Source organism: Entelurus aequoreus, linkage group LG08 (genome assembly GCF_033978785.1).
Source record: "Entelurus aequoreus isolate RoL-2023_Sb linkage group LG08, RoL_Eaeq_v1.1, whole genome shotgun sequence".
NCBI classification, from domain to species: domain Eukaryota; kingdom Metazoa; phylum Chordata; class Actinopteri; order Syngnathiformes; family Syngnathidae; genus Entelurus; species Entelurus aequoreus.
The window spans coordinates 63,498,599-63,526,378 of NC_084738.1; the positions used below are offsets into that span (position 1 = coordinate 63,498,599).

General features: G+C 40.2%; 1 protein-coding gene across 1 annotated transcript in view; it reads left to right on the top strand.

Annotated features, from left to right (window-relative positions):
- The window catches only part of LOC133655162 (allograft inflammatory factor 1-like), a 46,762-nt gene extending 19,238 nt beyond the window's left edge, over window positions 1-27,524 (top strand). The window contains exons 4-6 of the mRNA XM_062055099.1: window positions 3,466-3,507; window positions 6,844-7,009; window positions 26,383-27,524. Of these exons, the coding sequence (XP_061911083.1) occupies window positions 3,466-3,507; window positions 6,844-7,009; window positions 26,383-26,470 (296 nt within the window). The 3' untranslated portion in view covers window positions 26,471-27,524. The remainder of the gene's footprint in view (window positions 1-3,465; window positions 3,508-6,843; window positions 7,010-26,382) is intronic.
- The last annotated feature ends 256 nt before the right edge of the window (window positions 27,525-27,780 follow it).

Consider the following 27,780-nt stretch of genomic DNA (forward strand, 5'->3'; position numbering starts at 1 on the left):
AATGTATCTATCTTGAATCATCATAATGTAAATAATAGACATGAATTCATCAACTGAACCATAATGTTGTCAACCATGACATGACATATTATCAATCACTGTGATTTTATCCTAACTTATTAATTTTAGCATTACATTTTATTATCACCATTAATTTATGTCATATAATGTTTTAAATGTAATCAGAATTATTTATAATGTCACCATAATGTCATGGACAAACATACTAAAAAGACATAAAACACCGGCGCTCTGTTTGAGGCACACATTAAACATATGAGCAGAACTACACAAAAGAACTACAAATCCCATCAGCCAAACCAGGAAGTAAAGTGCCGGTGCCGGTATTTTTAACTCAAACCTTCGAACTCTCAAACGCAGCCGGACACACGCAACGTGACAACAATATAATCCAACAGATTTCAATCCGCACATTACTTTTAAATTTGCCAACGTTGTTTAAAAACTAAACAGTGGAGTGTTTGCGCTGGTTGTGATGCAGCAAGTCCGCCGCACAACAAGCGCTGCGGACATAGCAGACATACAGCAAACAGAAAAGCAAGGAAGCGGGCAAGCATGGAATTTACACAATAATTTAGCTGATCTAACAAAGAAAGCGGATATAACAAAATGAGCTTACCAGTGGGGTATGCTGGTGACGAAGCACGCTGTTTTTACAAACGAAACAATGACGCCATTTTTAAAGCTACGTACATGGTCACCTGTCAGTGGGAGCCCCGCCCATCTTAAAGTCCCAGGTAAGTCCGCCATAAATACATATACACATAACAAATACACATAATAAATCCAACACTCACCCTTTAGAGCACAGCTGTAACTTCCTGGCACTAAAACGGTAGAAAATAGTTAATAATAATAATAATACATTTTATTTGGTATAGCGCTTTTCAGTGTACTCAAAGACGCTTTACAGGATAACAAATTAAAATGTAAAACAGTTCAAAGTAATAATATACAATACAGGAAATATAAAAGCAGTACATTGTCAAATACATAACACTGTTATTCTCTATGTTTACAATTTCACACTATTTTGTTACACTTTATTAAAAGCATTTCTTACATATTCTTTATTTTTACACCTTAATTTTAAGCGCTTAATGTAAAGTGTCCAGTGTGATTTTACTATTTTGTTTACATTGTTTGTTTTTTGACATTTTCTTTTCTGTCTGTTTTGATAGCTGAGGGGATTATAATCAGAGAAAGGTTACATTTTAAATCCATTTCCATCCATTTTCTACCGCTTGTCCCTTTTGGGGTCGCGGGGGGTGCTGGAGCCTATCTCAGCTGCATTCGGACGGAAGACGGGGTACACCCTGGACAAGTCGCCACCTCATCACAGGGCCAACACAGATAAACAGACAACATTCACATTCACACACTAGGGCCAATTTAGTGTTGCCAATCAACCTATCCCCAGGTGCATGTTTATATGTAATATACAGTACAGGCCAAAAGTTTGGACACACCAAAGAGGTTATTGTTTCATGTCTCTACGACAAAATTCAATGCGTTTTCTTTATTTTCATGACTATTTACATTGTAGATTGTCACTGAAGGCATCAAAACTATGAGGAGTTATGTACTTAAGAAAAAAAGGTGAAATAACTGAAAACATGTTTTATATTCTAGTTTCTTCAAAATATCCACCCTTTGCTCCGATTACGGCTTTGCACACTCTTGGCATTCTCTCCATGAGCTTCAAGAGGCAGTCACCTGAAATGGTTTTCACTTCACAGGTGTCACAGTTTTGATGCCTTCAGTGACAATCTACAATGTAAATAGTCATGCGAAATAAAGAAAACACATTGAATGAGAAGGTGTGTCCAAACGTTTGGCCTGTACTGTATTTTTCTCCTGGTCCTTATTTTCAATAGGTCATATACAATATATTGTGATACAGTTTTCAGTAGAAATGTCCGATAATGGCTTTTTTGCCGATATCCGATATTCCGATATTGTCCAACTCTTAATTACAGATTCCGATGTCAACCGATACCGATATACAGTATAGAGTGGTGGAATTAACACATTATTATGCCTAATTTTGTTGTGATGCCCCGCTGGATGCATTAAACAATGTAACAAGGTTTTCCAAAATAAATCAACTCAAGTTATGGAAAAAAATGCCAACATGGCACTGCCATATTTATACAAAGTGCATTCTTTTTTTTAACATGCCTCAAAACAGCAGCTTCAAATTTGGGACATGCTCTCCCTGAGAGAGCATGAGGAGGTTGAGGTGGAGGGGCTAGGGGGTAGCGGGGGTGTATATTGTAGTGTCCCGGAAAAGTTAGTGCTGCAAGGGGTTCTGGGTATTTGTTCTGTTGTGTTTGTTGTGTTGCGGTGCTCCCTAAATGTGTTTGTCATTCTTGTTTGGTGTGGGTTCACAGTGTGGCGCATATTTGTAACATTGTTAAAGTTGTTTATACAGGGACCCTCAGTGTTACCTGTATGGCTGTTAACCAAGTATGCATTGGATTCACTTGTGTGTGTGAAAAGCCGTAAATATTATGCGACTGGGCCGACACGCAAAGGCAGTGCCTTTAAGGTTTATTGGCGCTCTGAACTTCTCCCTACGTCCGTGTACACAGCGGCGTTTTAAAAAGTCATACATTTTACTTTTTGAAACCGATACCGGTAATTTCCAATATTACATTTTAAAGCATTTATCGGCCGATATCGGCAGTCCGATATTATCGGACATCTCTAGTTTTCAGCCATATCGCCTAGCCCTAATCAGATGTTAAAATAGACACGTCACCACCTTCTCCAGACATTAGATCATTATGTGCTGCCTGTGACATCCATCCATCCATTTGTGACATATTAGGATAATTGTATGACCGCGACAATTGCTATCAACACAACAGGGCGGAACAAATGAGCAGCAGATGTGACACCTAACCCCCCCAGAAGTTGGAATATTGACTTCAATTTGTGTTGAAATGGCGGCGTAAAAGAGGCCGCCGACTCCTTGTGGCCCGTCTTGTTTTCCGTGGCTGCAGATGATCAACATGCTGGCGCACTTGCGTGTGAGGAGGCCCACTCCCCCGAGTCTAGGAACAGGCTGGGCATTGTCCTGTCCCGCTCCCCACGGGTTCACACAGTTAACACAGCGCCAACACACACACACACACACACACACACACACACACACACACACAGCTGCCATTGTGCGACACCAAAAGTGTAATCTGATGAGTATTCTCCAGACGTATATTCTATATATTTGTGACTTTCGATGACAAAAGCAAACTGCAAGCGAAAACAGTCAGTGTATGAAAGTTTTAAGATGGTGGTGACAAAATGAACGCCAGACCTGACCCCAGCTGTCCTTTTTCTAAACATGGGGGGAAAATAGCTCACCTGTCCCTTTCAGCTGCTTGTGTCCTTCTTTAAGCAGACATTTTTTCTTATCTAATCTGTTTTGTTTTTTTGCAGATAAATATGCTGAATTCGACCTGAATGACCAAGGCGAGATAGGTGAGTAACAATAAACCGACTGAAGGCCAGGAAACTGTGACTCACACTCGCTAATATTTTTGTTTATTATGTTTAGTGGTAGTCGTTCTTTTCGAGCATGCTTAAAAAGTCAAATCAATTCCAATTATTAGGGACCGCAATGTCCCTTTGTTATTGTAAGGTTTTCTTATTATTATTATTATTCCGCCGCCTCTTTGAGCTGTAATTTGACCCCCTTAACATGCTTCAAAACTCACCATATTTGACACACACATCAGGACTGGCGAAAATTGCCATCTAATCAAAAAACCAAAACCCAAAACTCAAAATTGCGCTCTAGCGCCCCCTAGGAAAAAACACAGACAAAACTGCTCGTAACTTCCGGTAGAAATGTCAGAGACATGAAACAAAAACCTCTATGTAGGTCTGACTTAGACCTACATTTCATAAATTGACATCCCCCAGCAAAAATCTACAGAAGTTGGCAATTCCCCCTTCAAAACAAAAGTTTAGTAAAAACTGTCACTTTTGCCTCTTTGAACTGTAATTTGACCCCCTTAACATGCTTCAAAACTCAAACTGGACACACACATCAGGACTGGCAAAAATTGCGGTCTAATAAAAAAACCCAACCCCAAAACTCAAAATTGCGCTCTAGCTCCCCCTAGGAAGAAAACACAGACACAACTGCTCCTAGGAAGAAAACTCAGACAAAACTGCCTGTAACTTCCAGTAGGAATGTCGTAGAGACATGAAACAATAACCTCTATGTAGGTCTCACTTAGACCTACATTTCATAAATTGACATCCCCCAGCAAAAATCTACAGGAAGTTTGCAATTTCCCCTTCAAAACAAAAGTTTTGTAAAAACCGGTCACCTTTTTTCAAACATGATCTCCTCTGAGCGCGTTTGTCGTGTCGGCATCAAACTAGCACAGGAGAGAGATTGAACCCTTCTGATTAAAAGTTGACCAAAGAGTTTTAATTACTGCTACGGTTTGGATTTTATGTGCCGTTAGTCGGTCCCGTCCATCGCTGCTTGCAGCTTTAATTATATTTGTATTATAAATTATTGAATTCCTAATGTAAAAAAAATAATACTGATCTGTGGTTTGCCATCATCAGTCATCTTCTGTAGTGATAATACAAAAACAAAATAAAAAATACTTTATGGTTGCAGTCATTTCCTAGACATCAAACCCGGGACCTTTTTATTGTGAGGCACACGCACTATCCACCGTGCTGCCACATTTATTTACACTAGTTTAATCCAATATAGTAATGCTGCCTGAGGTTGAGCCAATCAGTGGCTGCGATACTGAACAGCACGCTTTGATTGGTTTAGTCTAATTCATTGGCCAATACTACAGTGGTAATGATATTCTTAAGTCCATTTAGCCATTTTATCCTTCATAAAAACTTAATTTAAGCCAAAAATATACACAATTTGCTCAACTGAATCTGCAAATTTTGAAACGTGACGTCGTGAGGGACGACCGTGTATCCATCTGTGTAGGCGCCCAAATAATTTAATTGTGCCTCTTAGACTTGGTGAAAAAAGTTTGAAAAGCAATGTCGACTTCATCAAAATCACCAAGTACCACGTCAGAAAAAAACTTGGCTCTCCAAATACCAACAAAATAACCAACATTAAAATACAATAGCGTAGTAGGCCTAAATATTAATTGAAAACAAGGTTTTATTTAACGAGTATATTTGATATTTTCGGCCACTGTAAAATTACACACAGTTTGAACATTAACACTGTTTGAATATAGGGAAATAAAACATTAATTTAATCAAGTGGTTCTTTGGCGTACAACTAGTAACCCAAAATGTTGAAAAGAGCCATATTGGACCAAAAATACAAAAAAACAAATCTGTCTGTAGCCGCAAAAAATTAAAAGCCGTACATGTCTTATAATGAAGGCAACCCATGATGTAAGTGTCTATATTAGCTATAATAGCCTTCTATCAAAATGACTATGTGTTGCAGGCTGAAGCAAATCTTTGTTGACAGAAATGTTGAAATTTTATATTTATCCTACACATTTTTACAATGTTAGAAACCATTAGTAAATCAGAGGCTACTCAGAAGGTGAGATGACTCCTGGAAATGACTGGCTTTTATTGGCCAACGGTATAGATGTGTGTGTCCAAGTTAAAGGAAACGGCAGGCTGTCTTTGAATATATTTATTACAATCTTTGGCAAGCTTGGTAATGTTTGCTGTGGTCTGGAACAACATGGCACACAAACAACTAACAGAAATGCAGCCAATATTACATACAGATCAAAACTAAATTATATAAAAATAGGATAAAAGTCAAGGATATTAAATGAGTTCAAATATACCTACAAATGAGGCATAATGATGCAATATGTATATACAGCTAGCCTAAATAGCATGTTAGCATTAATTAGCTTGCCGTCATGCCTAACCAAATATGCCTGATTAGCACTCCAACAAGTCAATAACATCAACAAAGCGGCCCTTTGTGCATTCCCGCACAGCATAAAATGTTTGGTGGACAAAATGAGACAAAGAAGGAGTGTAAGATTTGACATGTAAACAAACTGTTGCGTCACAGTCCACACTATGGTGAGTTCAAGAACCGCCAAAATTAGTAGGACAAAATGATGTCTCATCAGTGATGCATACACACAAACATATTAAACAGTGGGCTTTCTAACAATTGGGAAGGTTTGCATCATGTTTGTCTTCAAAAACATACTAAAACAAAAAAATATATTTTTCCCCCATCTTTTTCCATTTTGAATTATTTTTTAAAAATGCTCCATGGAGCCACTGGGGTGGCACTAAAGAGCCGCGGGTTACTGACCCCCGCACTAGATGGAGCTTGTGTACCACTAGTGGCACAGTTTGAGAACCCCTGCTTTAACTAAAGGCTTAGTGGCCACATGCCTGGACAGCACCTTTTTAGCTCTTATTTCCAAAATTGTGTACACTACTGAATTGGGGTCTTATGGCCGCTTATGTGGACACTTATACTGCCATCTGGTGGTGTCAGAAGAGTATAACATACAATGGAATTTGGGGAAAAAAAGTGTAAAAATAAGAATTAGCATGAAGTACACGTTTGTGTACTTATGGACTAAGTACATCATATAAAAAGATGATTCTTAGTTTTTATTCTAATTAGGATCCAATAAGCCCAAATAGCAAAGAGAAATAAAAAAAAGCATGTAAATAAACAGCTTGGGCCTTAAGAGGTTAAGACGTTGACAGTGTCTTAGACTCTACACTTTTTGTCTCGCGATGTCATCATGCAATCGATTCCACAATCGATCTTATTTATGCGACCGTTCCCCGCTGTCTGACTTCTCCTGGTCTTAGATCTGATGGGCTTGAAGCGCATGATGGAGAAGCTGGGCGTCCCCAAGACCCACTTGGAGCTGAAGAAGATGATCATGGAGGTGACGGGCGGCACCAGCAGCAACACCATTGACTACAGGGACTTTGTCAAGATGATGCTGGGCAAGCGCTCGGCTGTGCTCAAACTGTGAGTGAAACTCTTAGCAACACGCACACTTAGGGATGGGGACCGAATCCGGTACATTTTTGGCACCGTCCGAATCCCGATTCACGTAAAATTTAACAATGACATGTTACTGTACCTGGATTGCGTGGGAGGTCACGCCCGTTTTGCCTGGCTCTTTGCACTTGGCTAACTAAAAAAAATGCTCCAATGTCAGTAAAGTAAGGTTCCACTTTTCGAAAAATGCTTTAGTTTGACGCTAATATACATTAGCTTTGCTATTCAAATCAAATCAAATCCAACTTTATTTATAAAGCGGTTTTCCTACATGAAAGAAATGCAATGGAAAGTGCTTCACAGACCTCGATGACCCGGATCCCCCATTATCGCACACACACATACACACACACACACTCACTGTCAGGTTAAAACACTGATTACATCTATTAAACAAGACATGAAGCAAGGAATTAAACAGAGACATCATTAAATTTGGCTCAATTGAGGAGAAACGTCTGGGCTGTACTCTTGCACAGTCTCCACCACGCTCTGACTAAAGATTGTACGCCTCCTCTTTTTATTTGGACTTTCCCTGATTACATGGCAACAACTCTTTCCAAGGGAGGGGGGTCGTAAACAGCCATCGCCCTTATCACAAAACCGTTCAAAGAAAAGGTGCCTGGAGGGGAGTCAGGCCCTGCTTCCTCTCCGCTTTGTAGATCTCGGGTCAAGACAAAATCTTCCTGTGGATTACAATACATCAAAGAAACCGACGCCTTCATGTCGCTTCCATTCCTACACAGGAGCCTTTTGCTTGGTGGGATCAAAGACAGCTTTTGTCCTCTCGCAGGGCGAGCTGAACTCAATGTAACACAAAGTTTTGTGATAACTTAGATACAATTATTCTGACACACACAAATACCAAACACACACATATGAACAAATGAATGCATGGCTGAGTACAGAGGAGACATGTGAGTAAACACTATCACAGGAGCCATCTGCACCAGGAGGTCATCAGACCATGGCCACCAGGACGCTGACCAAAAGCGCGCCCACAAGCACGGCCGATAACCCCTGAGGCAGATGGCTCCCTATGGAGAACGCTGGAAAGTAAAAATAATAAACCCTCTAAAATACCGTATTTTTCGGACTATAAGTCCCAGTTTTTTTCATAGTTTGGCCGGGGGTGCGACTTATACTCAGGAGCGACTTATGTGTGAAATTATTAACACATTACCGTAAAATATCAAATAATATTATTTAGCTCATTCACGTAAGAGACTAGACGTATAAGATTTCATGGGATTTAGCGATAAGAAGTGACAGATTGTTTGGTAAACGTATAGCATGTTCTATATGTTATAGTTATTTGAATGACTCTTACCATAATATGTTACGTTAACATACCAGGCACGTTCTCAGTTGGTTATTTATGCCTCATATAACGTACACTCATTCAGCCTGTTGTTCACTATTCTTTATTTATTTTAAATTGCCTTTCAAATGTCTATTCTTGGTGTTGGGTTTTATCAAACACATTTCCCCAAAAAATGCCACTTATACTCCAGTGCGACTTATATGTTTTTTTCCTTCTTTAATATGCATTTTCGACCGGTGCGACTTATACTCTGGAGCGACTTATAGTGCGAAAAATACGGTAGTAAGAACCATGAGTAGAGATAAAGGATAAAATACAAGTAAGACATATAAAGAAAAATAAGATACATATATACAGTGTTTCCCCCAGAAAATTTGTTAGTTAAGTTGGTGTCTCTCCAGGGGGAAGGGAGTGAGTGGGTGTAAGGGACAGCGTAACTCGGCCTGTCGCCATCACGTCTCCATCTCATCGCTGCCACCACAGCCTGGGGGGGGCAATAGACTACAGACTGTGGTGAAGTAGGCCGGCTTCGTCGCGTGAGGAAGCCTACAATTTTTGGTTGTGTTTTCCGCTCCATATGCTGAATGCCGATATACAATATATATCTCGATATTTTTTCAGTAAAGTAAAAACAATACACAAAACAGTCCTATTTACCTGAGATACTAAGTATGTCATTATTATGACTTAGTAAGTCAATATTTTGACTTAGTAATTTAATAAGTCAAAAATATGACAAAATAATGACTTACTAAGTCAAAATAATGACAAAAAAATTACTTACAGTAAGTCAAATTAATGACTTACTGTAAGTAAGCGTTTGCAATAAGCGTTTGAAAAAAAGAGTTAAAAGTGGGGCCACATGCTGACATATGCTCAACTCATCATGCTTATTTTATTACAGCATTTGGGAAGCCTGTAGTTGATTTTTATTATGTAAATGTTATATTTTGTACCCCGCCTTCCGCCCGAATGCAGCTGAGATAGGCTCCAGCACCCCCGCGATCCCAAACGGGACAAGCGGTAGAAAATGGATGGATGGATGGATTTATTTTTATCAACATGTGATAGCAGGGAATGAAACTAAATAAAATCCTGGATAAATAATACGATAAAAAGTAAAGTACGAATGACTTCAATAAAATTAATGAATATTAGTTAAAAGCCAAATCAAAAAGGTGGGTTTTAAGCTTGCTCTTAAAAACATGAACGTTCTCCGTAGCCCTGAGGTCAAGCTGTTCCATAGACGGGGGCCATAATAGTGGAAAGATGCCATCCCGTCACTTTGGAATAATTAGGAGATAAGTGCCGGAGGATCTCAAGGTTCACAAAGGTTCATAGGTTAAAAGCTCATATAAAAGATAAGGCCCAATACCATAAAAAACAACCTTAACATTGATCCTGAAACACGCCAATGCCAATGCAGGGATTTTTAAAACTGGTGTAATGTGAGCCTGCCTTCTGGTCTTCGTCAGGACACGTGCCGCTGTAAAGTTGTAAAGGTGCAATAACCGTTTTAGGACGACCAGAAAGCAGGGCGTTACAAGGCGTTTATTAGGACTTGTAATAAAAGCATGCGTGTTGCCCTGAGAAAGAATTGGGCGAATTCTGGCTATATTCTTCAGATGATAGAAATACAATATTTTTGTTATATTTTTTATGTAGTATAAAACTAGGTTCAGAGTTGAAGTAGTGTAGAAGTTAAAGACCATTATTGTAGTTTTGATATGTGTTTCTCTCTCAGAGCCTCAGGGCCAATGACTAAAACTTTAGCCTTGTCCTGGTTACCTTGTAAAAAGCCATTGACATGCTACTGATTAGTAGGTGTGCACAAAAAAAACTGATTCACTTCAATTCACATTCTTATTAATCCTGATTCTAAATCGATTTCTTTTTTTTCTAAAATCAATTTTGAAATAAAATACTAATTTTTTTATAAGAAACCATTTTTAAAAAGACGTTTTAGGCCATTTCCTTGCACACGTCTTTTCTAACCTGTCACCTGTTTTGAAAAATTGTATTATGGGCCTGCTACAATGCAAGCAGCCCATATTATTATTATTATTATTGCTCATATTTCAAACTTTATTATTCTTGTTCCGCACGTTTCTCTTACGTCTACTATGAGACAAACGTATCCCCACTTATGTTATACCGTCGGAAAGGTGTAGTTCGTGCCGATGGCAGAACTCAAAATTGGCAACATTTCGTGTTACCATGGCAACGCTATTCACAAACAAAACACACAAAAAATGGGCCACTTGAATGGGTACGCATCCTTTTGTCTAATACGAGATGTACCGCCCAACGAATCCCCACATATGTTATACAACAGGAAAGGTTTCGTTCGCGCCGATGGCCGTATTTTAAGTTGGTAACATTTTGTGTTACCATGGCGACGCTAGTCACGAATAAACAAAAAAAATGGGCCAATTGAATGGGTACCTTTTTTATAATGGCGAATATTTCCAGCAGAACGCCCCAAACTGCGAGATTACCTCCTCTTGTAGCTCAGCTATTCTTTCACGTAGCTCGGTGCTTATCGTCTCATTTTGTCCACACACTTGTCTACTTTAACACTGGTTAAAAAAAATGTACGTCCAGTGTTTGGTTTTGGCTGGATGGCCATAGGAAAAAGGCGAGCGCCATCGGCCTGGCTTTCCTCCAATAAAGTGATTGGCTCACACTCTAATTTACTAGTGTGGAAGCCCCGAAAATTGTCTTTGTTTTTGGTGAACAACTTGTCCTCACGGCCACATATTTTATACCACTGTCATGTGTTTTGGTGAAAACATTGACACACATGTCCTCTCTCAGAAAATGTCACTTTTATGGAGCTCATGTGTCCCATTTGGCTTCTGGTGGCCCTCAAAGCCAAGAAAGTCAGCTAAATCTCTCATTGACTCCAATGTTAGATGTCGGCGCGAAAAAACACAAAGTATTATTTTCCTACTCGCTCTAACTCGGCCATTTCTCCACTTATCGGAAATCTGAGAACACCAGAATGTTCCTCAAAGCCTTGAGGCGCTCACGGTTTTTGCGTAAAATCGATATCTCCAACCGTTTGCCCACAACCAGACATTGTTCGGCATGAAGTTTTTCAACAAATCCTACATAAACTGCTGCCATTGTGTAACAGTGGCAGATTCATCTAATTACATGAATTCCTTTGAAGTCACGTGACAGCCCCTCCCCTGAGGTATCTTAGTCTGGTAAAGACAGGACTAACAGTTCAATCGGCTCACAACATAGACCAACAATAGCCCCCCCCCCAGTACAAAAATCATGTTTTTTTTTCTATCTGTGTCGAGCAAGTTCGCTAGCAAATCGGAAATCTGAGAACACCGGAAAGTTCGTAAAAATTACAATCCAGTATTAACATTTTTTAGGGCACAACAAATTACTAGATTCAGCCAAATCTGAACTGACGAGCAAACACCCTAAACCAGGGGTCACCAACGCGGTGCCCGCGGGCACCAGGTAGCCCGTAAGGACCAGATGAGTAGCCCGCTGGCCTGTTCTAAAAATAGCTCAAATAGCAGCACTTACCAGTGAGCTGCCTCTATTTTTTAAATTGTATTTATTTACTAGCAAGCTGGTCTCGCTTTGCCCGACATTTTTAATTCTAAGAGAGACAAAACTCAAATAGAATTTGAAAATCCAAGAAAATATTTTAAAGACTTGGTCTTCACTTGTTTAAATAAATGCATTATTTTTTTTACTTTGCTTCTTATAACTTTCAGAAAGACAATTTTAGAGAAAAAATACAACCTTAAAAATGATTTTAGTATTTTTAAACACATATACCTTTTTACCTTTTAAATTCCTTCCTCTTCTTTCCTGACAATTTAAATCAATGTTCAAGTAAATATATTTTTTTTATTGTAAAGAATAATAAATACATTTTAATTGAATTCTTCATTTTAGCTTCTGTTTTTTCAACAAAGAATATTTGTGAAATATTTCTTCAAACTTATTATGATTAAAATTCAAAAAAAATATTCTGGCAAATCTAGAAAATCTGTACAATCAAATTTGAATCTTATTTCAAAGTCTTTTGAATTTCTTTTAAAATTTTTGTTCTGGAAAATCTAGAAGAAATAATGATTTGTCTTTGTTAGAAATATAGCTTGGTCCAATTTGTTATATATTCTAACAAAGTGTAGTGAAGTGAAGTGAAGTGAATTACATTTATATAGCGCTTTTTCTCAAGTGACTCAAAGCGCTTTACATTGTGAAACCCAATATCTAAGTTACATTTAAACCAGTGTGGGTGGCACTGGGAGCAGGTGGGTAAAGTGTCTTGCCCAAGGACACAACGGCAGTGACTAGGATGGCGGTAGATTGGATTTTAACCTATTTAGAACATGTCATCAAAATTCTAAAATTAATCTTAATCAGGAAAAATTACTAATGATGTTCCATAAATTATTTTTTTTATTTTTTCAAAAAGATTCGAATTAGCTAGTTTTTCTCTTCTTTTTTTCGGTTGAATTTTGAATTTTAAAGAGTCGAAATTGAAGATAAACTATGTTTCAAAATTTAATTGTCATTTTTTTCGTGTTTTCTCCTCTTTTAAACCTTTCAATTAAGTGTAAATATCATTAATTATTAATAATAACATAGAGTTAAAGGTAAATTGAGCAAATTGGCTATTTCTGGCAATTTATTTAAGTGTGTATCAAAGTGGTAGCCCTTCGCATTAATCAGTACCCAAGAAGTAGCTCTTGGTTTCAAAAAGGTTGGTGACCCCTGCCCTAAACTATACACCATTTAACGTTTTGGACTTGCAACTTCATGTCATACTTGCAAATGAGACTCAGAAATGTTATCACAAAACAAGATACAACAACTGGACAGCAGTTATTGGTAGAGATGTCCGATAATAGCTTTTTTGCCGATATCCGATATTCCGATATTGTCCAACTCTTAATTACCGATTCCGATATCAACCGATACCGATATATACAGTCGTGGAATTAACACATTATTATGCCTAATTTTGTTGTGATGCCCCGCTGGATGCATTAAACAATGTAACAAGGTTTTCCAAAATAAATCAACTGAAGTTATGGAAAAAAATGCCAACATGGCACTGCCATATTTATTATAGAAGTCACAAAGTGCATTATTTTTTTTTAACGGGGTAGCGGGGGGTGTATATTGTAGCGTCCCGGAAGAGTTAGTGCTGCAAGGGGTTCTGGGTATTTGTTCTGTTGTGTTACGGTGCGGATGTTCTCCCGAAATGTGTTTGTCATTCTTGTTTGGTGTGGGTTCACAGCGTGGCGCATATTTGTAACAGTGTTAAAGTTGTTTATACGGCCACCCTCAGTGTGACCTGTATGGCTGTTGACCAAGTATGACTTGCATTCACTTGTGTGTGTAAAAAGCCATAGATATTATGTGACTGGGCCGGCACGCAAAGGTTTATGGCGCTCTGTACTTCTCCCTACGTCCGTACAGCGGAGTTTTAAAAATTCATAAATTTTATTTTTTGAAACCGATACCGATAATTTCCGATATTACATTTTAAAGCATTTATCGGCCGATAATATCGGCAGTCCGGTATTATCGGACATCGCTACTTATTAGCAGATATTTTATTATCAAAAACAATCAATATTTATTAACACACACAAAAGTACCGGTATCGATGCCCAGATACAGAGAATTGGTACTGTATCGGTTCAAATGTGAACCGTACCAGTCCCTATTCCGCACCCAGCCATTTCTGCCCTTCCGTCCGCGGTGATTTAGCGCTGATGTCACCGCATGCGTGCCGCCTTAGTGACTAATCTCCACGGCAACAAAACCCCTTCACAGTTGAGCCATCTTTATTATTAGCTCATGTGATTGTGGCTCATTGCTGATAGTTTTAATAACCGACACTTCTACTAAACGTCACACCAAAACTCCTCATTTTGTCTCCCCGAAAAAAGGCGTCCCGGCGCGGCTATTTTAAACGCGGTTATCGCGGATGATCCTTTTTAAATCGGCCTGCCTAAGAGTCCAGATGCATGTCAGCTCTGCCGGACTAAGCTTGGTTGGCAAATCTCTTGATCCTAAATGCACCAAGCACAGAAAAATGCTCAACTTTTCCCCTCCTCCTCTGCCCTCCAAGCTTTTTTTTTGTTGCTTTTTTTTTAGAAAACCTATTCCACAATCTGTGAATAACAACAGAGTAGTCTAGGATTTTCATCCTTTTTGACTGCAGTAAAATTTGACAACCCAACTCCAATTGAAATGAATCAACATTTTTTAAAGGATTTATTTCTGCGGCATTCTCCTAATAGTTTTATTACCATATTTTCTGGAATATAGAGTATATAAGACGTACCCACTAAATTTTAGAAGAAAAAATATATTTTCCATATTTTATCCGCACCGGACTATAAGCCGCAGATATATATACGTTGCAAAATGAGTTATTGAAACAGAAATATTCTGTACCTTAATTATTTCCAAAAGGTGTCTGTAGCACAGCAGTAAAACGGCTGATGAAACAAAACATAAGTTGCCAGCTGGTGATTAAAGCTCTAGTTGTCAGCTAGTGATTAACACTTTAATTGCCAGCTATCATTTAGCACACTAGTTGCCAACTAGTGAATAAACCGTTAAATCCCAGCTATTGGTTTGCCAGTTAGTGATTAAAGCGCTAGTTGTCAGCTAGTGATTAAAGCACTAGTTGGGAGCTATCAATTAGTGTGCTAATTGCCAGCTATCTATTAGTGTGCTAGTTGTCAGCTATTATTTAGTTGACAGCTAGTGATTAGCACTCTGGTTGCCAGCTAGTGATTAATACGCTAGTTGCCAGGTATCAATTCACGTGCTAGTTGCCAGTTCGTGATTAAAGCGCTATTTGTCCGCTACCGATTAGCACACTAGTTGCCAGCTCTCGATTAGAGCGCTAGTTGCGAGCTAGCTATTAACGGCACAATACTGTTATTTGAATATGGTTAGTATTGCAAAATAACAAGGTACATTTAGGACCAGTTTAATGTAAAAGAAACACTCATAATTTCATACAAGATATTTACTGCAAGAAGGGAGTCATCAGTTTGGGGGTCCTTGGCCTGTAAAACGTTGCAGACCCCTGATCTAGAGGGATCTGAAAACTCCCAAAGTTGGCAACACTAAACCCTCTTGCCACATCATCTTATTCTCTGGCAGACCAGGTGTGTATTAGCTGTGTTAAGAAGTGACGTTTTGATGCACGCGCTCACTCGACAAGTAACAGCAATGCAAATGTGTTGTTAGCGGGCCGCCACAGATAAATGCATGAAGGGATGGGAAAGCAGTGTTTCCCATAAACTGCCAAGATACCTGTGGCGGTGGGGGCGTGGCTATGGGCGTGGTCACCATTACCATCGAGTAATTTTCATAATTTACTACAATGATATGATTTTCTCTAAAAAGGCTCAAAAAATGTATACTTACTAATTAATAATAAGTTTTGTTTTAAACGTCCATCCATTCATCCATTTTACAATATAATTACAACACTTTATGTACATATTCATATACAGATTTGAACAATAAGTTATTCACTGAAATATATTTATTAATTGTGGTTCTTACAAAAAATATATCTTATAAAATATAAAAGGTAAAATGTCTCTTAAAGCTCTGCCCCTTTAATTAGTGCATACTAAATAATTTAACTTTAGCCTACTACTACAACCATATTATTTACCAGCAACATAAAGTGAAACAGAGGCAGAGGTGTCCTGCCACAGTCAGTAACAAATAAACAGAAAACAGTAGTGGTCAAATACAAATAAGGCAACAAGAGAAGTATCCTACCCTTCTCTTTTATAAAGTAAATCTGAACAGCCTATATGGGCATCTACATCAACTATATGATTTGCCTGAGAAGCTGGACAGGACAAAAAAAAATCTATTTATGGAGGACGTAATTCTTTCGTGGCGGGCCGCCACAAATAAATGAATGTGTGGGAAACACTGGAAAGAGTTAAAAGTTAGGGCTGGGCGACATGGCCTAGATCTCGATATTTTGCCTTAGCCTTAAATGAACACTTGATGCATATAATCACAGCAGTATGATGATTCTATGTGTCTACATTAAAACATTCTTGTTCATACTGTATTAATATATGCTCAATTTAAACTTTCATGCAGAGAGGGAAATCAAAACTAAGTCAATTTACCAAAAGTGTATTTATTAAACAGTTATTAAGCAGTGGCGCAAACATTCATGTCATTTCAAAACAGAAAGTGCAAGATTGTCAGAGACATTTTAAAACAAGCTATTAAGTGCACTTTTGTGCATGATGTCACTAAGATGACATATCAAAACAACACTAAACCAAAGTGCACTTTTTGTACAGAACGCCACGACAATAGTTTAAAACAAATAAAGTGCACTTTTGTGCATGATGTCACACAAGATATTTCAATTACTGTCAAATAAAAATGAGCTGCATAATAGGAAATCCAATAGTGTGTGTCCTTCGCTATGTGGTAGGTTCCTGCGGACGTTATCTCCTTCTGTTGTTGACTATTTGTTTCCTACGGTGTTGATGTGGAAATGATTGCTTCGGCATTTTGTGGGTGTGGCACCGAACAGAGATGTTGACATGCGGAGTTTCAAGCACTCTTCCTTCTTTAGCGCAGGGGTGTCAAACTCGTTTTCATAGAGGGCCACGTCGCAGTTATGGTTGCCCTCAGAGGGCCGCTTTTAACAATGAGTAATGTATATATACGTAGTAACAATATATTTTTGTATATAAGCTGCAAAAAAATAACATACATTTTACTTTAAAAACTAGCAGCTCAGTCACCAGAATTTTACAGTAAAAGCAGTGTTTTTTACAGCATGTAAAAAATGGAATAAATAGAATGGAATGGAGAAACAACACCACTGTTTTAGCGGTAAAATGAGCTGTCAGGTTGTTGTTTTTTACCGTAAAATCTTGTTGTTCTAATGTTTTGTTTGTTTGTTTTTTAATGTTTTAGTGTCTTACTGTACATGGAAAAAAAACTGTACCAAAGTTGATTTTACGGTTTAAAAAAAAAAACTCAGTCGGCGGAATTGAACCGTAAAATCTATTGTCAATTTTTCAGTCTACAATTTGATTGATAACTTGTTTTGAAATCATAAGTCAAGCAGATATTTAAGAACAGGGTTTATTTTAATTTTAACAAAAAATATTTTTGGAATACATGATAATATAATATTTTGGTATTTAATTTTTAAATATATGCAATTGCATGCAGTAAATTATTTTTAATGTCAAAAGGGAAAGAACAAATATATTAAGTAAGAAAAGATTAAGCATTTTATTAACGCATATTATTTCCAGGCTTTCGCGGGCCACATAAAATAATGTGGCGGGCCGGATTTGGCCCCCAGGCCTTGAGTTTTACACCTGTGCTCTAGCGGGTGACTTTTCAAATGATGCTAAATATTAACAGTTATGCTACTTTTTGTAGCAATGCTTTTGCCCCACACTTGACAAATTACGGTTGTCTGTTCGACATCTTCCCGCATGAAGCCAAACCACCGCCAGACGACGGACCCCCTGCTGTTTTTCTTGGGAATTAATTCTTCCTTCATTTATTACCACCTTCTTTCTCTCGTATTACCACTCGCACCACAGCTAACGTTACCCATGCCGCTACCTCTCTGCTCCGCGAGGGCGTGTACGTATGTGACGTATGTACAAACCCCGTTTCCATATGAGTTGGTAAATTGTGTAAGATGTAAATATAAACGGAATACAATGATTTTCAAATCCTTTTCAACCCATATTCAATTGAATGCACTACAAAGACAAGATATTTGATGTTCAAACTCATAAACTTAATTTTTTTTTTGCAAATAATAACTTAGAATTTCATGGCTGCAACACGTGCCAAAGTAGTTGGGAAAGGGCATGTTCACCACTGTGTTACATGGCCTTTCCTTTTAACAACACTCAGTAAACGTTTGGGAACTGAGGAGACACATTTTTGAAGCTTCTCAGGTGGAATTCTTTCCCATTCTTGCTTGATGTACAGCTTAAGTTGTTCAACAGTCCGTTGTGCTATTTTAGGCTTCATAATGCACCACACATTTTCAATGGGAGACAGGTCTGGACTACAGGCAGGCCAGTCTAGTACCCGCACTCTATTTACTATGAAGACACGTTGATGTAACACGTGTCTTGCTGAAATAAGCAGGGGCGTCCATGGTAACGTTGCTAGGATGGCAACATATGTTGCTCCAAAACCTGTATGTACCTTTCAGCATTAATGGCGCCTTCACAGATGTGTAAGTTACCCATGTCTTGGCCACTAATACACCCCCATACCATCACAGATGCTGGCTTTTCAACTTTGCGCCTAGAACAATCCGGATTGTTCTTTTCCTCTTTTGTCCGGAGGACACGACGTCCACAGTTTCCAAAAACAATTTCAAATGTGGACTCGTCAGACCACAGAACACTTTTCCACTTTGTATCAGTCCATCTTAGATGAGTTCAGGCCCAGCGAAGCCGACGGCGTTTCTGGGTGTTGTTGATGAACGGTTTTCGCCTTGCATAGGAGAGTTTTAACTTGCACTTGTAGTTACTGACAGTGGGTTTCTGAAGTGTTCCTGAGCCCATGTGGTGATATCCTTTACACACTGATGTCGCTTGTTGATGCAGTACAGCCTGAGGGATCAAAGGTCACGGGCTTAGCTGCTTACGTGCAGTGATTTCTCCAGATTGTCCGAACCCTTTGATCATATTACGGACCGTAGATGGTGAAATCCCTAAATTCCTTGCAATAGCTGGTTGAGAAAGGTTTTTCTTAAACTGTTCAACAATTTGCTCACGCATTTGTTCACAAAGTGGTGACCCTCGCCCCGTCCTTGTTTGTGAATGACTGAGCATTTCATGGAATCTACTTTTATACCCAATCATGGCACCCACCTGTTCCCAATTAGCCTGTTCACCTGTGGGATGTTCCAAATAAGTGTTTGATGAGCATTCCTCAACTTTATCAGTATTTATTGCCACCTTTCCCAACTTCTTTGTCACGTGTTGCTGGCATCAAATTCTAAAGTTAATGATTATTTGCACAAAAAAAAGTGTTTATCAGTTTGAACATCAAATATGTTGTCTTTGTAGCATATTCAACTGAATATGGGTTGAAAATGATTTGCAAATCATTGTATTCCGTTTATATTTACATCTAACACAATTTCCCAACTCATATGGAAACGGGGTTTGTAAGAAGGTGCGCTTGTTTAAGTCTCTGTGAGAAGGAGAGACAAGAAAGAGTGGTAAAAGCCTGCAGTGTAATGTCCGCAGCTAAAAGCAAGAATACTCGGATATCACGATATAGTCATTTTCTATATCGCACAGAGACAAACCCGCGATATATCAAGTATATTCCATATATCGCCCAGCCCTAGAAAGAGTATTGAAATGCAGCACTGGCAAGGTTCCAAAAGGACTTAAACAGCGAAACTGTGTGTGGTGTGTGTATATATACGCATGTGTGAGAGGGCAGGAAATACTATTAGTGCGCAGAACAAACTGTTTTGTGCGCCTTTCATCGTCTGGATCGTCGCTCTATGTGGGTTTTTCCCCCCGAGCCACCCGTGCAAAAATTCCAAAAAAGGAAATTGCTCCAAATAGCTCCTGCACCACACAATCATTCTTTTGCTTCCAACTGGCTGCTCAGACAGATCATTTTTCTTGCCATAACCGCTTCCCTGTACCCCCTCAGGCAGCAGCCCTCCCTCCTCACGACACAGACAGACTCTTGTGCTCCCCCCCCCCACCCCCCCCTTGCAGCCTTTGTACTCGGGCCTTTTGCAGCTGTGCATCACAAGATGGTCCCATTGTGGTTTACGTTTGATCCGGGGACGAGACAGAAGTTGAAAATCAGCCGCGGGACGAAGATTGAACTTTGGACACGCGTGCTCTAACACATTTCTTAACCCTCGTGTAATGTTCATATTGTTGTTACTCAGCCAGCGTTTGTGGGTCTGATTGACCCGTTGCATTTTGTGGCTTTTAATGCCTCACAATCAAACACTTTTATGTTCAAATACATCTGTTCAGTCAGCTAATGATTAAAGTGCTATTTGCCAGCTATCGATTAGCCCGCTAGTTTCCAGCTATTGGTTTGCCAGCTAGTGATTAAAGCGCTAGTTGTCAGCTAGTGATTAACACTTTAATTGCCAGATAGCGATTAAAGCACTAGTTGCCAGCTGGTGATTAAAGCGCTAGTTGCCAGCTAGTGACTAAAGCGCTTTATTGTCAGCTATGGATTAAAGTTGGTAGTTGCCAGCTAGTGATTAGTGCGCTAGTAGCCAGCTATTGATTAAAGCACTAGTTGTCAGCTAATGATTAAAGTGCTATTTGCCAGCTATCGATTAGCGCGCTGGTTTCCAGCTATCAGTTTGCCAGCTAGTGATTAAAGCGCTAGTTGCCAACTATCCATTAGTGTGCTGGTTGCCAGCTATCGATTAGCACGTTAGATGCCAGCTATTGATTAGCGCGCTAGTTGCCAGCTGGTGATTAAAGCGCTAGTTGCCAGCTATCAATTAGCGCGCTAGTTGCCAGCTAGTGAATATAGCGTTAGTTCCCAGCTATCGGTTTGCCAGCTAGTGATTAAAGCGCTAGTTGTCAGCTAGTGATTAACACTTTAATTGCCAGCTAGCGATCAAAGCACTAGTTGCCAGCTATCAATTAGTGTGCTAGTTGCCAGCTATCGATTAGCGCGTTAGATGCGAGCTATTGATTAGCGCGCTAGTTGCCAGCTGGTGATTAAAGCGCTAGTTGCCAGCTAGTGACTGAAGCGCTTTATTGTCAGCTATGGATTAAAGTTGCTAGTTGCCATCTAGTGATTAGTGCGCTAGTAGCCAGCTATTGATTAAAGCGCTAGTTGTCAGCTAATGATTAAAGTGGTATTTGCCAGCTATCGATTAGCGCGCTGGTTTCCAGCTATCAGTTTGCCAGCTAGTGATTAAAGCACTAGTTGCCAGCTATCCATTAGTGTGCTGGTTGCCAGTTATCGATTAGCATGTTAGATGCCAGCTATTGATTAGCGCGCTAGTTGCCAGCTGGTGATTAAAGCGCTAGTTGCCAGCTAGTGACTAAAGCGCTTTATTGTCAGCTATGGATTAAAGTTGCTAGTTGCCAGCTAGTGATTAGTGCGCTAGTAGCCAGCTATTGATTAAAGCGGTAGTTGTCAGCTAATGATTAAAGTGGTATTTGCCAGCTATCGATTAGCGCGCTGGTTTCCAGCTATCAGTTTGCCAGCTAGTGATTAAAGCGCTAGTTGCCAGCTATCCATTAGTGTGCTGGTTGCCAGCTATCGATTAGCGCGCTGGTTTCCAGCTATCAGTTTGCCAGCTAGTGATTAAAGCGCTAGTTGCCAGCTATCCATTAGTGTGCTGGTTGCCAGCTATCGATTAGCATGTTAGATGCCAGCTATTGATTAGCGCGCTAGTTGCCAGCTGGTGATTAAAGCGCTAGTTGCCAGCTAGTGACTAAAGCGCTTTATTGTCAGCTATGGATTAAAGTTGCTAGTTGCCAGCTAGTGATTAGTGCGCTAGTAGCCAGCTATTGATTAAAGCGCTAGTTGTCAGCTAATGATTAAAGTGCTATTTGCCAGCTATCGATTAGCGCGCTAGTTTCCAGCTATCAGTTTGCCAGCTAGTGATTAAAGCGCTAGTTGCCAGCTATCAATTAGTGTGCTAGTTGCCAGCTATCGATTAGCACGTTAGATGCCAGCTATTGATTAGCGCACTAGTTGCCAGCTGGTGATAAAAGCGCTAGTTGTCAGCTATTGATTAAAGCGCTAGTTGTCAGCTATGGATTAAAGTTGCTAGTTGCCAGCTAGTGATTAGCGCGCTAGTTGCCAGCTATTGATTAAAGCGCTAGTTGTCAGCTAATGATTAAAGCGCTATTTGCCAGCTATCGATTAGCGCGCTGGTTTCCAGCTATCGGTTTGCCAGCTAGTGATTAAAGCGCTAGTTGCCAGCTATCCATTAGTGTGCTGGTTGCCAGCTATCGATTAGCATGTTAGATGCCAGCTATTGATTAGCGCGCTAGTTGCCAGCTGGTGATTAAAGCGCTAGTTGCCAGCTAGTGACTAAAGCGCTTTATTGTCAGCTATGGATTAAAGTTGCTAGTTGCCAGCTAGTGATTAGTGCGCTAGTAGCCAGCTATTGATTAAAGCGCTAGTTGTCAGCTAATGATTAAAGTGCTATTTGCCAGCTATCGATTAGCGCGCTAGTTTCCAGCTATCAGTTTGCCAGCTAGTGATTAAAGCGCTAGTTGCCAGCTATCAATTAGTGTGCTAGTTGCCAGCTATCGATTAGCACGTTAGATGCCAGCTATTGATTAGCGCACTAGTTGCCAGCTGGTGATTAAAGCGCTAGTTGCCAGCTAGTGACTAAAGCGCTTTATTGTCAGCTATGGATTAAAGTTGCTAGTTGCCAGCTAGTGATTAGTGCGCTAGTAGCCAGCTATTGATTAAAGCGGTAGTTGTCAGCTAATGATTAAAGTGGTATTTGCCAGCTATCGATTAGCGCGCTGGTTTCCAGCTATCAGTTTGCCAGCTAGTGATTAAAGCGCTAGTTGCCAGCTATCCATTAGTGTGCTGGTTGCCAGCTATCGATTAGCACGTTAGATGCCAGCTATTGATTAGCGCGCTAGTTGCCAGCTGGTGATTAAAGCGCTAGTTGCCAGCTAGTGACTAAAGCGCTTTATTGTCAGCTATGGATTAAAGTTGCTAGTTGCCATCTAGTGATTAGTGCGCTAGTAGCCAGCTATTGATTAAAGCGCTAGTTGTCAGCTAATGATTAAAGTGCTATTTGCCAGCTATCGATTAGCGCGCTAGTTTCCAGCTATCAGTTTGCCAGCTAGTGATTAAAGCGCTAGTTTCCAGCTATCAATTAGTGTGCTGGTTGCCAGCTATCGATTAGCACGTTAGATGCCAGCTATTGATTAGCGCACTAGTTGCCAGCTGGTGATAAAAGCGCTAGTTGTCAGCTATTGATTAAAGCGCTAGTTGTCAGCTATGGATTAAAGTTGCTAGTTGCCAGCTAGTGATTAGCGCGCTAGTTGCCAGCTATTGATTAAAGCGCTAGTTGTCAGCTAATGATTAAAGCGCTATTTGCCAGCTATCGATTAGCGCGCTGGTTTCCAGCTATCGGTTTGCCAGCTAGTGATTAAAGCGCTAGTTGTCAGCTAGTGATTAAGGCACTAGCTGCCAGCTATCCATTAGTGTGCTAGTTGACAGCTATCGATTAGCACGTTAGATGCCAGCTATTGATTAGCACGCTAGTCGCCAGCTGGTGATTAAAGCGCTAGTTGCCAGCTATCGATTAGCGCGCTAGTTGCCAGCTAGTGAATAAAGCGTTAGTTCCCAGCTATAGGTTTGCCAGTTAGTGATTAAAGCGCTAGTTGTCAGCTATGGATTAAAGTTGCTAGTTGCCTGCTAGTGATTAGCGCGCTAGTTGCCAGCTATTTATTAAAGCGCTTGTTGTCAGCTATGGATTAAAGTTGGTAGTTGCCAGCTAGTGATTAGCGCGCTAGTTGCCAGCTGTTGATTAAAGAGCTAGTTGTCAGCTAATGATTAAAGTGCTATTTGCCAGCTATCGATTAGCGCGCTAGTTTCCAGCTATCGGTTTGCCAGCTAGTGATTAAAGCGCTAGTTGTCAGCTAATGATTAAAGCGCTATTTGCAGCTATCGATTAGCGTGCTAGTTTCCAGCTATCGTTTGCCAGCTAGTGATCAAAGCGCTAGTTGTCAGCTAGTGATTAACACTTTAATTGCCAGCTAGCGATTAAAGCACTAGTTGCCAGCTATCAATTAGTGTGCTAGTTGCCAGCTGAACAGATAGTCTACCTTATCCCAATAAACATCTGTTCAGTATTTGAACATAAAAGTGTTTGATTGTGAGGCATTAAAAGCCACAAAACGCAACGGGTCCAGCAGACCCACAAACGCTGGCTGAGTAACAACAATATGAACGTTGCACGGAAAATGTATCTGCCAGTTTCTGCATCCCACAGGGATCTGCGGTTCCCACACAAGGTTGCAACATTGTTTGTCAACACTGTCTGCTCTCATTTTCTCACACATTTTGACCCTCTGGTGTTCTGTGTACCTACACTCTGTCCTCCTCCTGTCTAGGCCTGCTGTGTGTGTGTGTGTGTGTGTGTGTGTGTGTGTGTGTGTGTGTGTGTGTGTGTGTGTGTGTGTGTGTGTGTGTGTGTGTGTGTGTGTGTGTGTGTGTGTGTGTGTGTGTGTGTGTGTGTGTGTGTGTGTGTGTGTGTGTGTGTGTGTGTGTGTGTGTGTGTGTGGTCATTAACCCAGATATCTTATATGTAACAGAAATGTGTATGGTCATTAAATATGTATTCTGATATATGTTCTTCACAGATAATGAGCCAAAGTCAGTGAGTCTCAGTTTGAAAAATTAACTTCATTGTATCATTTTTCTTTTAATAAAAAATGAAAAGGGGTCCCACAGACACGAACACCACACAAGGGTTAAACTGCAATTTTGTCAGTTTTGGCTTTTAAAAGTCACATGAACGAACAGAATTAGGGATTTGTCGATCAGTATCGTCCGATTTTTGTCGAAAAAGTATGTTGATCAACATTGCCAATAATTGCCTTTAAATGTCGATCTCCTCTGGCTGATACTGTATTTATTAGAGATGTCCGATAATATCGGGCTGCCGATATTATCGGCCGATAAATTCTTTAAAATGTAATATCGGAAGTTATCTGTATCGGTTTCAAAAAGTAAGATTTATGACTTTTTAAAACTGCGCTGTACGGAGTTGTACACGGACATAGGGAGAAGTACAGAGCGCCAATAAACCTTAAAGGCACTGCCTTTGCGTGCCGGCCCAATCACATAATATCTACGGCTTTTCACACACACAAGTGAATGCAAGGCATACTTGGTCAACAGCCATACAGGTCACACGGAGGGTGTCCGTATAAACAACTTTAACACTGTTACAAATATGCGCCACACTGTGAACCCACACCAAACAAGAATGACAAACACATTTCGGGAGAACATCCGCACCGTAACACAACATAAACACAACAGAACAAATACCGTATTTTTCGGAGTATAAGTCGCTCCGGAGTATAAGTCGCACCGGCCGAAAAATGCATAATAAAGAAGGAAAAAAACATATATAAGTCACATTTTTTGAGGAAATGTATTTGATAAAAGCCAACACCAAGAATAGACATTTGAAAGGCAATTTAAAATAAATAAAGAATAGTGAACAACAGGCTGAATGAGTGTACGTTATATGAGGCATAAATAACCAACTGAGAACGTGCCTGGTATGTTAACGTAACATATTATGGTAAGAGTCATTCAAATAACTATAACATATAGAACATGCTATACGTTTACCAAACAATCTGTCACTCCTAATCGCTAAATCCCATGAAATCTTGTACGTCTAGTCTCTTACGTGAATGAGCTAAATAATATTATTTTATATTTTACGCTACTGTGTTAATAATTTCACACATAAGTCGCTCCTGAGTATAAGTCGCACCAAACTGTGAAAAAAACTGCGACTTATAGTCCGAAAAATACGGTACCCAGAACCCCTTGCAGCACTAACTCTCCCGGGACGCTACAATATACACCCCCAGCTACCCCCTAAACCCCCCCCCCCAGGCCCGCCCACCTCAACCTCCTCATGCTCTCAGTCCCAAATTCCAAGCTGCTGTTTTGAGGCATGTTAAAAAAAATAATGCACTTTGTGACTTCAATAATAAATATGGCAGTGCCATGTTGCCATTTTTTTCCCCATAACTTGAGTTGTTTTATTTTGGAAAACCTTGTTACATTGTTTAATGCATCCAGCGGGGCATCACAACAAAATTAGGCATAACAATGTGTTAATTCCACGACTGTATATATCGGTATCGGTTGATATCGGAATCGGATATCGGCAAAAAAGCCATTATCGGACATCTCTAGTGTTGACTATTTATCACATAATTTCCTTTCCCTTCCTGAACAGGGTCTTGGTCTTCGAGGACAAAGCCAACGCGGCGCCGTGCAAGCCGGACGGCCCCCCTCCAAAGCGGGACATCGCCAGCTTGCCTTAAGCCTCCACACACCGCCAGTCCGGTTTTTTGTCAGCGCGGTGGCGCGTTGTGTCGGCCCGGGACCACGAATGGACTGAGGTTGTGTTGTCATGTACGGTGCGTGCAAGGTGTCCTATTTTTTTATATCTTGTTTTTGTTTAGACTTGAGCCGGCAGCTCACTAAAAAGATGTTTGACTGTGAATATTTTTAAATAAGACGTAGCATCCATGGTGTACATCTCCTCCACGTGTGTATAGTCGAGTGTTTGATGCCCGTGTATTAAGGGAAGATGCTTTTTTTTTTTTCTTAGAGAAGCACAAGCAGCTTTCTTTCGTCCCATTTCCGCAGCAGGGATTCTCGCCATGCCGGTCTCGGTCCGCTTCGGGGCGTTAGATCGGGCGCCAGAGATTACAGGCCCACTTCCGCGGGGATGGAATACTGATCTGGAATCAGTAACTAGCTTATCGCGTCCGCCTGGTGAAATATTTTTATGCATTTTTTTTTTTTTTCGAAACACGCTCGCGGTCTGAGGTCAAGCGCGGCGTGAAACGAGGGCACACACCCACGATAACGCACAGACGTACAATCACGTTCTTTCCAAGTGCCTCGGGAGAGCGTACAAATGTGTCTCAGCAGTAAATGACTCCAACACACCCTTGAAATTGTGTACTTTTGATGAACTTTGTGTTACTTTGTACAACGGTCGAAATGCGCACTGTTTTTAAAGAGAGAAAAAAAAAAAAGTGGTGTGACTCCCTCCCCCGCTCTCCCTTTCTTTCGGTAACGCTCCGTCATTGTGGTCGTAAAAAGTTGTTTATTCAAGTCACATGGTGTGTTTTAACATTTCACCGCCATGTTTCCTCCGTGTGCTGTGATTCGTCTCCGGTCTCCTCCTCCCCTTCGCACTGTTGACTGTGAAACTGTCCTCCGCTACTTTTAGATCATATTATTGCCTTTTTTAAGCGGTTTTTTTTGTTGTTTACACTGTGTTAGCTAGTAGATGCATACTTTTTTTTGCAGACACCAAAGGAATTAAACATTTCTTCCGACAACTGGATATCATTATTTATAAACACTCACTGCTGGGCGATACTACAGAGTCCAGTATCGCATCATGTAACTACCGTGTTTTTCAGACTATAAGGTGCACTTTAAATCCTCTTCATTTTCTCAAAAAAGGACAGTGCGCCTTATGTACGTATTAATTCTTGGTGTGCTTACCGCATACTTGCCAACCCTCCCGGTTTTACCGGGAGACTCCCGGTATACAGCGCCTCTCCCGATAACCTCCCGGCAGAAATGTTCTCCCGACAAACTCCCGGTATTCAGC